At 42.0% G+C, this 14,117-nt stretch overlaps 1 protein-coding gene across 2 annotated transcripts in view; it reads right to left on the reverse strand.

Moving 5' to 3' along the window:
- sema3e (sema domain, immunoglobulin domain (Ig), short basic domain, secreted, (semaphorin) 3E) overlaps positions 1–12,585 on the reverse strand; it is an 89,116-nt gene extending 76,531 nt beyond the window's left edge. The window contains exon 1 of one of the 2 annotated variants that reach the window (XM_061916790.1): positions 11,954–12,585. In XM_061916790.1, coding sequence (XP_061772774.1) covers positions 11,954–12,068 — 115 coding nt within the window. In that variant the 5' untranslated portion in view covers positions 12,069–12,585. The remainder of the gene's footprint in view (positions 1–11,953) is intronic. The other variant, XM_061916791.1, reaches the window with a different exon arrangement.
- Between the last annotated feature and the right edge of the window lie 1,532 nt (positions 12,586–14,117).

Below are 14,117 nucleotides of genomic sequence, written 5' to 3' on the forward strand. Positions count from 1 at the left end.
CAGTCGGTAGTTATCCCCACCCTTCCTCCTCATTTCCCACATTTTTGTCCGGGACCAGCAGACGTTTAATGCACCTCCATCTGAGGTAACTGCGAATAGCACGCATTCCAAGATTCTATTTCAATCACAAGGTGCAGTCAGTCAGTAACAACCCTAAATGCCGTGTTGTATCTAAAACAACCTTGGCATGCTGGTACCACACCAAGCAAATCTTCATTGTCCCCAACATTTTTTGCCGATTAACCTCCCGAATTCCAACCTTGTTTTGACTCAATCACTACGACAAAGGTAAATAGTATTTATTTGTTCTACCTGCATGGTTCTGGGATGTATAAGCATTGACACAGTTCTCCCAGCACCCTTTGAAGCTCCTCCGTGCAAACATTGAGTTGGAATTGAACTCTTTTAAAAGGACTGCCATAAATTGTGCAGCTAATGAAGCGTTTCACAGCCAGCATCTGTCAGAGTTCAGAGAAGCTGCGAGTTAGGTGGCCAGGCCAGGCAGCAATTTACTTACCACCAGTATAACGACGGAACATGTCGGATACTGTACTTTCATTTCAATATACGCAGCAGTGTTTGGTACATTGAGAGGATTTCCCTCTCCCAAAAAACGACCCAAATAGAACTGGAACTGGAGTATTACACCGGGTACGAGGGAGGTGTGGTCCGGTGAACACAGCCCTACTTGTCATGATTGATTGATTGAGACTTGGATTCGTAAATAGTACATATTCCGTACAATTGACCACTAAATGGTAACACCCGAATTAGGGCTGGGCGATTAATGGAATATTCTTGATATATCGCGGGTTTGTCTCTGTGGGATATAGAAAATGACTATATGGTGATATTGGGGTATACATTCTCACGCAGTTGTTTTTAGCTGCATGCATTACACTACTGGCGTTTCTCACTCTTTCTTGTCTCTCCTTCTCACAGAGCCATAAAACAAGCACACCTTCTTACTAGGAATGTCCCAATCCAGGTATTTGCACTTCCGATCCGATACCGATACTGGCCTATCAGAGCATGTTTTTAAGTTATTTAGCCCACTTAGTTGTCAGATACATGCTGAAAAGGATTTTAGTACTCTTGTTAACAACTAGCCAGCTGAATTAGGTGAGTTTGAATAATACACAATAGTTGGTATTCAAGGATTAACACAAAATATCCAAAATTATACATGACAAACAGAAATGCATCATTAAACAGTAAGAAAGTGAACAGTATAAAGTGCAAATAATGCTGTAAACATTATTTAAAAAAGCAAAACACACAACCTGAGTGGGATAAAATGTCTATAACTCAGCATCAATACTTGCTCTTAACTTAATATATTTATTTAAAAAATGTAAATATATATCTACACGCTCCCTTCAATTGTTTGCCCCAGTCAGAGGGGGGGGGGGGCAAACAATTGAAGTCCAAGCATAATGGGGAGATTCTTTCTAACAAAGACGAGCACTTCAAGATGCTCAGGTGTCAGCCTGCTCCTGTGTTCATCTATGATGAGTGCTAAAAAGCCTCTCACTCACAAGTCATTAAAATGTCTTACAACTTTACCACCACCTTTGACTTAATTGTGGCATGTTTTGCACTCCACCTCTTCATCTTTTTCGTTTTGTAGGATTAAATAATCCCACACAGCTGACGTTTTTACCGTAACTTTTAATTCACACGGCCGTCTGAACAGTTAGAACGCAGACCTGTGGATGTTTTGAAGGTGTTCTGGAAAATGCGGAACGGAGTTTAGGGAGCAGCAGAAGAGTGGAATGTATCATTTAAATCTGTGTGTTGGAAAACACGGACCGGAGTTTTTTAAAAAAACTGGATCTGCATTTTCCCATGCCTTGCCGATACGTATTTTTTGGCAAATGTCGGCGGCCGACCCTACTTCTTACATACGTCACATACTGTCGCGCGTGCGACGTCATGCGCTCTCGCCGAGCATGGAAGTAGCTGTGGTGCTAGCGGTGTGGTGTGAGGGGTAATACGAGAGAGAGAAGGTGCAAATCTGGTAATAAATGAAGGAAGAATAAGTAATTCTCAAGAAAAACAGCATAGGGTATATCGTCTGGCGGTGGTTTGGTTTCAAGCAGGAAGATGTCGAACAGACATTGAGGGCTGGGCGATATGTCCTTTTTTTAATATGTCGATATTTTTAAGCCATGTCACGATTCTCCATATTTTTCCTTAGCCTTGAATGAACATGCATATAATCACAGCAGTATGTGTCTACATCAAAACATTCTTCTACATACTGCATTAATATATGCTTCTTTTAAACTTTTGCAAAGAAGGAAATCACAACTATGTGAATTGACAAAAACTGTATTTATTAAACAATTATTAACTATTGGCACAAACATTTCATGTCATTTCAAAACAGAAAGTGCAAGATTGTCAGAGAAAAATGCTAAATATTCGATAGTACTTCATTGATTTCTTCAGAAGAGTTAATTCATGGAAATAAAAAATTTTTTTAAACATTTATGCTACTTTTTGTAGCAACACTTTTACCCCACATTTGACAATTTACTGTTGTCTGTTTGACATATTCCCAGGAATTAATTCTTCCTCTATTTGTTTCCAGATTGGCACCTTCTTTCTCTCGTATTAACACTCGCATGGCTCCGCTAGCATCACAGCTAACGTTACCAATGCTGCTACCTCTCTGCTCCGCGAGGGCGTATACGTATGCACTCTTCATTCTCTAGCAGGTGACTTTTCATATGATGCTACATATTAGACAGTCCTTTATTGATTTCTTCAGGAGAGTTAATTCACGGAATAAAAAAAAAAAAAAAAAATTCTACTTTTTGTAGCAACGCTTTTACCCAAAATTTGACAAATTACGGTTGTCTGTTTGACATATTCCCAGGAATTAATTCTTCCTCTATTTGTTACCAGATTGGCACCTTCTTTCTCTCGTATTACCACTCGCACGGCTCCGCTAGCATCACAGCTAACGTTACCAATGCTGCTACCTCTCTGCTCCGCGAGGGCTTATACGTATGCACTCTTCATTCTCTAGCTGGTGACTTTTCAAATGATGCTACATATTAGATAGTCCTTTATTGATTTCTTCAGGAGAGTGAATTCAAGGAAAAAAAAAAAAAAAAAAAAATCGACTTTTTGTAGCAACGCTTTTACCCAAAATTTGACAAATTACGGTTGTCTGTTTGACATATTCCCAGGAATTAATTCTTCCTCCATTTGTTACCAGATTGGCACCTTCTTTCTCTCGTATTACCACTTGCACGGCTCCGCTAGCATCACAGCTAACGTTACCAATGCTGCTACCTCTCTGCTCTGCGGGGGCGTATACGTATGCACTCTTCATTCTCTAGCTGGTGACTTTTCAAATGATGCTACATATTAGATAGTCCTTTATTGATTTCTTCAGGAGAGTTAATTCACGGAAAAAAAAAAAAAAAAAAAAATTACTTTTTGTAGCAACGCTTTTACCCAAAATTTGACAAATTACGGTTGTCTGTTTGACATATTCCCAGGAATTAATTCTTCCTCCATTTGTTACCAGATTGGCACCTTCTTTCTCTCGTATTGCCACTCGCACGGCTCCGCTAGCATCACAGCTAACGTTACCAATGCTGCTACCTCTTGCTCCGCGAGGGCATATACGTATGCACTCTTTATTCTCTAGCTGGTGACTTTTCAAATGATGCTACATATTAGATAGTCCTTTGATTTCTTCATGAGAGTTCCTTGAGGAAAATAAAAAAATTAAAAATGATGCTACTTTTTGCAGCAACGATTTTACCCCACACTTGACAAATTACGGTTGTCTGTTCGACATATTCCCAGGAATGAATTTTTTCTTCATTTGTTACCAGATTGGCACCTTCTTTCTCTCGTATTACCACTCGCACGGCTCCGCTAGCATCACAGCTAACGTTACCAATGCTGCTACCTCTCTGCTCCGCGAGGGCGTATACGTATGCACACTTTATTCTCTAGCAGGTGACTTTTCATATGATGCTACATATTAGATAGTCCTTTATTGATTTCTTCAGGAGAGTTAATTCACGGAAAAAAATAAAAAATAAATTATGCTACTTTTTGTAGCAACACTTTTACCCAAATTTGACAAAATACGGTTGTCTGTCTGACATACTCCCAGGAATTAATTCTTCCTCCATTTGTTACCAGATTGGCACCTTCTTTCTCTCGTATTACCACTCGCACGGCTCCGCTAGCATCACAGCTAACGTTACCAATGCTGCTACCTCTCTGCTCCGCAAGGGCATATACGTATGCACTCTTTATTCTCTAGCTGGTGACTTTTCAAATGATGCTACATATTAGACAGTCCTTTATTGATTTCTTCAGGAGAGTTAATTCACGGAAAAAAAATAAAAATAAATGATGCTACTTTTTGTAGCAACGCTTTTACCCAAAATTTGACAAATTACGGTTGTCTGTTTGACATATTCCCAGGAATTAATTCTTTCTCCATTTGTTACCAGATTGGCACCTTCTTTCTCTCGTATTACCACTCGCACGGCTCCGCTAGCATCACAGCTAACGTTACCAATGCTGCTATCCCTCTGCGCCGCGAGGGCGTATACGTATGCACTCTTCATTCTCTAGCAGGTGACTTTTCATATGATGCTACATATTAGATAGTCCTTTATTGATTTCTTCAGGAGAGTTAATTCACGGAAAAAAAAATAAAAAAAAATGCTACTTTTTGTAGCAACGCTTTTACCCAAAATTTGACAAATTACGGTTGTCTGTTTGACATATTCCCAGGAATTAATTCTTCCTCCATTTGTTACCAGATTGGCACCTTCTTTCTCTCGTATTACCACTCGCATGGCTCCGCTAGCATCACAGCTAACGTTACCAATGCTGCTACCTCTCTGTTCCGCGAGGGCGTATACGTATGCACTCTTCATTCTCTAGCAGGTGACTTTTCATATGATGCTACATATTAGATAGTCCTTTATTGATTTCTTCAGGAGAGTTAATTCACGGAATAAAAAAAAATATATATATTCTACTTTTTGTAGCAACGCTTTTACCCAAAATTTGACAAATTACGGTTGTCTGTTCAACATATTCCCAGGAATTAATTCTTCCTCCATTTGTTACCAGATTGGCACCTTCTTTCTCTCGTATTACCACTCGCACGGCTCCGCTAACATCACAGCTAACGTTACCAATGCTGCTACCTCTCTGCTCCGCGAGGGCGTATACGTATGCACTCTTCATTCTCTAGCTGGTGACTTTTCAAATGATGCTACATATTAGATAGTCCTTTATTGATTTCTTCAGGAGAGTTAATTCACGGAAAAAAAAAATAAATAAATAAATCATGCTACTTTTTGTAGCAACGCTTTTACCCAAATTTGACAAATTACGGTTGTCTGTTTGACATATTCCCAGGAATTAATTCTTCCTCCATTTGTTACCAGATTGGCACCTTCTTTCTCTCGTATTACCACTCGCACGGCTCCGCTAGCATCACAGCTAACGTTACCAATGCTGCTACCTCTCTGCTCCGCGAGGGCATATACGTATGCACTCTTCATTCTCTAGCTGGTGACTTTTCAAATGATGCTACATATTAGATAGTCCTTTGATTTCTTCATGAGAGTTCCTTGAGGAAAATAAAAAAATTAAAAATGATGCTACTTTTTGTAGCAACGCTTTACCCCACACTTGACAAATTACGGTTGTCTGTTCGACATATTCCCAGGAATGAATTTTTTCTTCATTTGTTACCAGATTGGCACCTTCTTTCTCTCGTATTACCACTCGCACGGCTCCGCTAGCATCACAGCTAACGTTCCCCTTGCCGCTACCTCTCTGCTCCGCGAGGGCGTATACGTATGCACTCTTCATTCTCTAGCAGGTGACTTTTCAAATGATGCCACATATTAGATGGTCCTTTATTGATTTCTTCAGGAGAGTTAATTCATGGAAATTATAAAAAAAAAAAAAAAATGGTACTTTTTGTAGCAATGCTTTTACCCCACAGTTGACAAATTACGATTGTCTGTTAGACATATTCCCAGGAATTAATTCTTCCCTCCTTTGTTACCAGATTGGCACCTTCTTTCTCTCATATTACCGCTCGCACGGCTCCACTAGCATCACAGCTAACGTTACGATGGCGCTACGTCTCTGCTCCGCGAGGGCGTATACGTATGCACTCTTTATTCTCTAGCAGGTGACTTTACAAATGATGCTACATATTCGATTGTACTTTATTGATTTCTTCAGGAGAGTTAATTAATGGAAATGAAAAAAATAAATAAAAATTTTGCTACTTTTTGTAGCAACGCTTTTACCCCACATTTGACAAATTCTGGTTGTCTGTTTGACATATTCCCAGGAATGAATTCTTCCCTCATTTGTTACCAGATTGGCACCTTCTTTCTCTCATATTACCACTCGCACGGCTCCACTAGCATCACAGCTAACGTTACCATGGCGCTACCTCTCTGCTCCGCGAGGGCGTATACGTATGCACTCTTCATTCTCTAGCAGGTGACTTTTCATATGATGCTACATATTAGATAGTACTTTATTGATTTCTTCAGGAGAGTTCCTTCAGGAAAAAAAAAACAAAAAAAAACCGCTACTTTTTGTAGCAACGCTTTTACCCCACACTTGTCAAATTACGGTTGTCTGTTCGACATATTCCCAGGAATTAATTCTTCCTTCATTTTTTACTAGATTGGCACCTTCTTTCTCTCGTATTACCACTCGCACAGCTCCGCTAGCATCACAGCTAACGTTACCCGTGCCGCTACCTCTCTGCTCCGCGAGGGCGTATACGTTTTTAACGTATGTAAGAAGGCGCGCTTGTTTTATGTCCCTGTGAGAAGGAGACAGGAAAGAATGAAGAAGAGCCTGTAGTGTAATGCCAGCAGTTAAAATCAACTGTGTGAGAACGTATACTCCATTATCACGATAGTCGTTTGTACATCGCACAGAGACAAACACCCGATATATCGAGTATTCCGATATATCGCCCAACCCTATTTGGACTTCACTTGACAGGAACATTCAGCATATTTGGAGACATACTCAATTATGCTGAGCTTTTTGTAAGTACATGTCCACCGTAGCTCAACATCGTCTCGAACACAGTATATTTCTAACAGGTGAACTGTGGATAAACCATGAAATACGTTTTTTTCCTTTACAGCCCTATGAAAAAAAAAATTGACCTGTGCAGACAGGTATGCAAAATACGAGGCAAGCCATGCGGTATAAATCACCAACCTGCCTCCCAGATGTAAACAACCAGCCCAAAAATCTCATAAAAGCTCGAACCAGTACTGTGTGTTTATAAGTTATTGACCATTCAGATTCCTCACCTACATCCAACCGTGACTAACAGGCTTATGTGGAATCACCGCTCTGTTGCTATAGAGATCAAAGAAACGTGTGAGAAAATGACAGCGTTTGCTCTGCAGAGATAACATCCTTATCGGCGTCCATCATCGAGAGGAAACCAGACAATGTGTCTCGATCAAACTCAGACACACTTGTCCCGCTCCTGATTGCTGTCCGCGTTGTTGATTCTCGGCCACCGTGGCTGCAAAAACCCAGACAAACAAGGAGCTGGCTTCTCGCAGGTTCAAGTAAAAGAGTCTGCATGTTTGCTTAAACCAGGTATTGTCTGTGATGAACCGTGGACAGAGTTCACCGCCACCCCAACTCAATTGAGAAGTTGATTATATCCAATTGTTTATCTGTCCGACACATTGTTCAGTTCTTTGCCTCTGATGACGACTACTTGTTTCCATTAATTATTTTGACCAAATTCCCCATCTCTTTGCCCAAGTGCACTTACTACTTCTCCTGGGTAGAACCTGTTGGTTGGATTGACCAGTACCTCGCTGCAGTCTTACAGTATGCATCGTTCTAACATGAATTCTAGAGTTACACACAATGGGAGTCTTGGCGCATTAATCGAGAAACACTTAGACTCATGAATTGATTGACGTGGACCCCCAACTTAAACAAGTTGAAGAACTTATTCGGGTGTTACCATTTCGTGGTCAATTGTACGGAATATGTACTGTACTGTGCAATCTACTACAAACCCTGTTTCCATATGAGTTGGGAAATTGTGTTAGCTGTAAATATAAATGGAATACAATGATTTGCAAATCCTTTTCAACCCATATTCAGTTAATTATGCTACAAAGACAACATATTTGATGTTCAAACTCATAAACTTTTTTTTTTTTTTGCAAATAATTAACTTAGAATTTCATGGTTGCAACACGTGCCAAAGTAGTTGGGAAAGGGCATGTTCACCACTGTGTTACATCACCTTTTCTTTTAACAACACTCAATAAACGTTTGGGAACTGAGGAAACTAATTGTTGAAGCTTTGAAAGTGGAATTTTTTCCCATTCTTGTTTTATGTAGTGCTTCAGTCGTTCAACAGTCCGGGGTCTCCGCTGTCGTATTTTACGCTTCATAATGCGCCACACATTTTCGATGGGAGACAGGTCTGGACTGCAGGCGGACCAGGAAAGTACCCGCACTCTTTTTTTACGAAGCCACGCTGTAACACGTGCTGAATGTGGCTTGGCATTGTCTTGCTGAAATAAGCAGGGGCGTCCATGAAAAAGATGGCGCTTACATGGCAGCATATGTTGTTCCAAAACCTGTATGTACCTTTCAGCATTAATGGTGCCGTCACAGATGTGTAAGTTACCCATGCTTTGGGCACTAATGCACCCCCATACCATCACAGATGCTGGCTTTTCAACTTTGCGTCAACAGTCTGGATGGTTCGCTCCCCCTTTGTTGAATATTCCAAAAACAATTTGAAATGTGGACTCGTCAGACCACAAAACAATTTTCCACTTTGCATCAGTCCATCTTAGATGATCTCGGGCCCAGAGAAGCTGGCGACGTTTCTGGATGTTGTTGATAAATGGTTTTTGCTTTGCATAGTACAGCTTTAACTTGCACTTACAGATGTAACGACGAACTGTATTTAGTGACCGTGGTTTTCTGAAGTGTTCCTGAGCCCATGTGGTGATATCCTTTTAGCGGTTGATGTCGGTTTTTGATACAGTGCCGTCTGAGGGATCAAAGGTCACGGTCATTCAATGTTGGTTTCCGGCTGTGCCGCATACATGGACTGATTTCTCCAGATTCTCTGAACCTTTTGATGATTTTATGGACCGTAGATGTTGAAATCCCTAAATTTTTTGCAATTGCACTTCGAGAAACGTTGTTCTTAAACTGTTTGACTATTTGCTCACGCAGTTGTGGACAAAAGGGTGTACCTCGCCCCATCCTTTCTTGTGAAAGACTGAACTTTTTTTATGGAAGCTGTTTTTATACCCAATCATGGCACCCACCTGTTCCCATTTAGCCTGCACACCTGTTCCAAATAAGTGTTTGATGAGCATTCCTCAACTTTATCAGTATTTATTGCCACCTTTCCCAACTTCTTTGTCACGTGTTGCTGGCCTCAAATTCTAAAGTAAATGATTATTTGCCAAAAAAAAAAAAAAAAAATGTTCATGAGTTTGAGCATCAAATAGTTTTTTTGTAGCATATTCAACTAAATATGGGTGGAAAATTATTTGCAAATCATTGTATTCCGTTTATATTTACATCTAACACAATTTCCCAACTCATGGAAACAGGGTTTGTAGTACTCCAGTTCCAGTTCTATTTGGGTCGTATTTTGTATCTACTAATAACAGTTTCAATCAATCAATCAAAAATCTTCCACCAAATGATTTATGATTAGAATAGTTAATTTTAGGCACTAACAGAGGGATGCAGCCTCTCTGCCCGTGACTCACCACGACCACCCAGGTTCGAGCGCCACACGTCCCGGATGCGCGAGTCCAGGGATGCCGAACATGTCCCAAACGCACCCAGCAAAGTCACACGGGAAGTGGGGGAGAAAAGTTGAAAAAGTCCCCAAAATGTTCGAAATACCTACCCGGCCGGGTTTGAGTGCCACACGGCCCGCAAGTACAAAAACGAGAGAGGCTCAAAACCACCTACTTTTTACCCTCTTTTGTTTCTGTACTTAAAAAAAAAAAAAAAGAATAAAAAGTCAAAGATTTTTTCGAAGTACACATGAGAGGCTAAACTTCCACCTTCTTTACCCTGTTTCGATCATGAACTGAAATAAAATCTCATCCAAATTCAATACATTTTAACAAGATTTTTTTTCCAAGTACAGAAACTAGTGAGGATTAATTTCTCACCTACTTTTACCTTCTTTCGATTTTGTCAGGGTTTTTTTTTCCTGTTCGACCAAAACACCTGCATCATGTTAGTAGGAGCACCATGTCTTGACGGGCTGAAATCACAGGGAATGTGTCCGAGTCAAAGTGAGCTATTTTGGGACACATATATGTGGTTTTTCCCCTTTTTTTTTCCTGGTCCTGTTTCTTTTTTTTTAAAGGCACTTCAAGGACCTGAGTGACAAGGGCTCTTGCCGACATCCGTGTCCGCCTAGGTTACCTTTTCCAACTTGTCAGCAGTGGAATACTCAGGCACTTCACATACGAGTTACATGAACAATGTTTATTTCTTATTCAGTCAATTATTACAAGGAAATTGCTGAAGAATGTTGTAATTAAGACATTTCTATTCGCTTTCATTTTTAAAGCGAATAGAAATAGCCCAACAAATACAACGGTTTGTAACTTTGTCGATGCACCTCGTGCCCAGAAAACATATCTAATGTTCTTATTCTTGATTGGGAATGCAGTCAAAATTTGAGAAAATCATTATTTATGTAATGTGAATATTTTTTTTGTTTTTTTTTATCACAGCCCATAAAGAACCTCAAAAGCATGCTTTCAAAATAGGTACATGTTGTAATTTCCAACAGGGGTCCATTTGAGCATTTTTCTCTTTCCATTTTAGCATTTCTCTCTTTACTCAGCGCAAAAAATGTGATGCAAGGCTTGTTCAAACACTTAGACTTCCTTTATTGTCATTCAAATTTGAACTTTACAGTACAAATAAGAACAACATTTTGTTGCATTAGCTCATTGTAGTGCAGGATAAGAGAGCAATAAGGTGAAGATATATAAAAAAAAATCGATTACTATACAGATAAATATAATGCACTTTTGCATATGCATCCACGTTTACGGATGCATGTTGTCTTTATATTCCAGCGAGTTAATCTTTTTTAGGGGGTAATTGAGGGGATTATTAGTAAGCAGTGTAATTGCTTATTTCAAATAATATCAATTTTGACAATTTGTGTCAAATCAACAACTACAAAATTATTGCGTAAATTTTGACAGGCCTGCTATCTGTGCCCCGGACTTCTGGCCGGGGGTCGCCGAAACCCGCCGTACTTATTAGATGGTGCCGAGTGTCTGAATCGGTGAGTTTCAGGTGTAACCGTGCAAAAAGAGCCACAGAGCTAGCCTAAAACAATAGCATGTTTACATAAAAATGCTAACACATTTGCATGTTGCGTATACTGCTTACTTGTCCGCCACCCCGAAAGGGTCAAGCGGTAGAAAATAGGTGGATGTATGTTGAAAAAAACTAAATTATATGACTCAAAGGTGTATGGACGTCAAAACTTTTGAGCTAGGGTTAAAAGTAGACGTGTGTGAACAAAACGGGACGTTAATCACCGATCTACGTGAAAGTACAGCTGAGCTACAAGAGGAGGTTATCTCGCAGGTTTGATGGAAATATTTCCCATTAAAAAGGTGCGTACCCATAAATGTTAAATTGTGAATAGCGTTATCATTGTAACCTCAAATGTTTCCAATTTAAAATACACCCATAGGCGAAAAGTACACCTTTCTGAGTTATAACATATGTGGAGGTTCGTTGGCCGGTTTGTCTTGTATTAGAAAAAGTTGGCGTACCCATCCAAAAAATTGCCGCATTTTTTTTTTTGGGTGCTGGCATTGCAGCAGACCCGCAAATAATTATAAAAAATACGTCTTACCTTCGTGTGAGAGGCGTATTCTTGGGTAAACGCTGGCGGCTGTCTCGACAGTGCTCCGGACCAAATACATCATCATCAGCGCCAAAAAGCGGCTCCTCGAGCGGTCTTCCATCATTATCAACAAAGAACTGCCCGAGCGGCAGCGAAAAGACTGATCTCACTTTTTCCTTTTCCTTTCCCGAAGTAAAAGTGTCATTGGGGGACCATGGGCATAAAAACGGTCCAAAAGGAGTCTAGGTGGCGGTCCGTTTCTGGGTCGTCGTCACAGTTTGCTTTGCCTCCAAACAGGCTCTCCTTAACAGTCTGTTGGAAGCAGCATCCACCCACAAGCGGGATAACGATCTGGCTATTATTCTTGGTAACCAGGGAGAAGAGAGGTCCAGTCGTTACCTCAACGCCCCAGATGTTTGTCCTTCCGTTTGTCTCTTTCCGGTCTCGGAGAAAAAGAATCCCAAACAGGTGATCAATAAGATCCTATTTCATTTGCCTGGAAGGCAGGCTGCTATAGTGCGTCTTCTCCTCCTGGACTCAGTCAATCTCTGGATGAGAGCCCAGCAAGAGAGAAAAAAAAAGGCAGAGTCGGAGAGGGGAGGAGTGAGGAGCCTCGTGCCTGGCGTGCGTCTGCAGGCAAAAAGTGAAATCTCAAACTGCTCGCGCAGGAAGGGAGGATCCCAAACCTCCTCTCTGGAGTGAGTCAGCGGAGATGACTCCCAGCACCGCTACTGATCTGGGCAGAGGGCACATGTCCTGGAACCAGTTTGCATCTGGTTGATTGTCTGGACTGCAGCTGAGAAACTGCTCGTTAGCTACTCTGTAATGTTTGAAGACCCTTGTTGCGTTTTATAGGCGTGCTGTGTCCCGGCCAGGGTCTGTCCTGTGAAGACCACCCCTCGGTTTCTCTCTCCTCCGCCGTCCCTCCTCTTTCACCACCTCCTTTTATACAGGCCTTAGTTAACTGTGTAGACCAGACCTGGGCAAATTCAGTGTTTACCCCGGAATATTTGTTAGTTAAGGTGGTGTCTCTCCAGGGGTAGGAGGGACAGGGCTGGGTGGGTGTAAGGAACAGTGTAATTTGGCCTGTCGCCACAATCACGTCTCAATCTCATGGCTGCCTGGGGGGAGGGGGCAATAGACTACAGACTGTGGTGAAGTAGGCCGGCTTCATCACGGGGGGGAAGCCGGCAATTTTGTACAATTCATCCATGAACACCATGGAGTTCATGTAGGCTCACTTACATTATTATTTCAACTATCAGAGACAGAAACTCTTAATTTTTTTTCTCAAAAATCGGCAGTGCACCCTATAACCCGGTGCGCCAAATGATCAGAATAATTTTGGTCATGCTTACTGACCTCGAAGCTATTTTATTTGTGTGGAGGGACGCAGCCGACGGGCCGACACCGTGCTGAGAGCAGCAGCAGCCCAGGCCAACATGGAGGGCAGGAGGCGGGGCATGCGGCGGCGAGGAGAGGGGTGACACACGCGGAGCGACACGACAGCGGCAATCGGATCCAGGTGTGTACACCACACAACGGCTCACAATCTCTCCATCTGCTGCTAGAATATACAAAGGGCGAGGGAGGAGCGACCGAGGTGGCAGCACGGAGGAGAAAACCACGGCCAGCAGACCAAGAGCGCGACAAACGACACCAAGAGCGAGATGACGCACCCCCGCAGCGGACGCAAGCCCCGGACGCCAAAAGGCGTGCAATGGCAGCAAACAGGCAGTACCCGCGCACTGAAAAGTGACGCGACCAAAAGGCCGAACGACAACAGATTTATTAAAAGAATAAATCCAAATCAAACCTGTTACGATGTGTCGTTTGTCGCGCTCTTGGTCTGCTGGCCGTGGTTTTCTCCTCCGTGCTGCCACCTCGGTCGCTGCTCCCTCGCCCTTTTTATATTCTAGCAGCAGATGGAGAGATTGTGAGCCGATGTGTGGTGTACACACCTGGCTCCGATTGCCGCTGTCGTGTCACTCCGCTTGCGTCACATCTCCTCTCGCCGCCGCATGCCCCGCCTCCTGGCCTCCATGTTGGTCCGGGCTGCTGCTGCTCTCAGCCCGCTGTCGGCCCGTCGGCTGCGTCTCCTCCACAATTTGGTACATGGAAAAAATAAGTGTGACCAGTGGATGGCAGTCACACATAAGAGATACGTTTAGAC

The sequence above is a fragment of the Nerophis ophidion genome, linkage group LG12 (assembly GCF_033978795.1).
Source record: "Nerophis ophidion isolate RoL-2023_Sa linkage group LG12, RoL_Noph_v1.0, whole genome shotgun sequence".
Classification (NCBI taxonomy): Eukaryota; Metazoa; Chordata; class Actinopteri; order Syngnathiformes; family Syngnathidae; genus Nerophis; species Nerophis ophidion.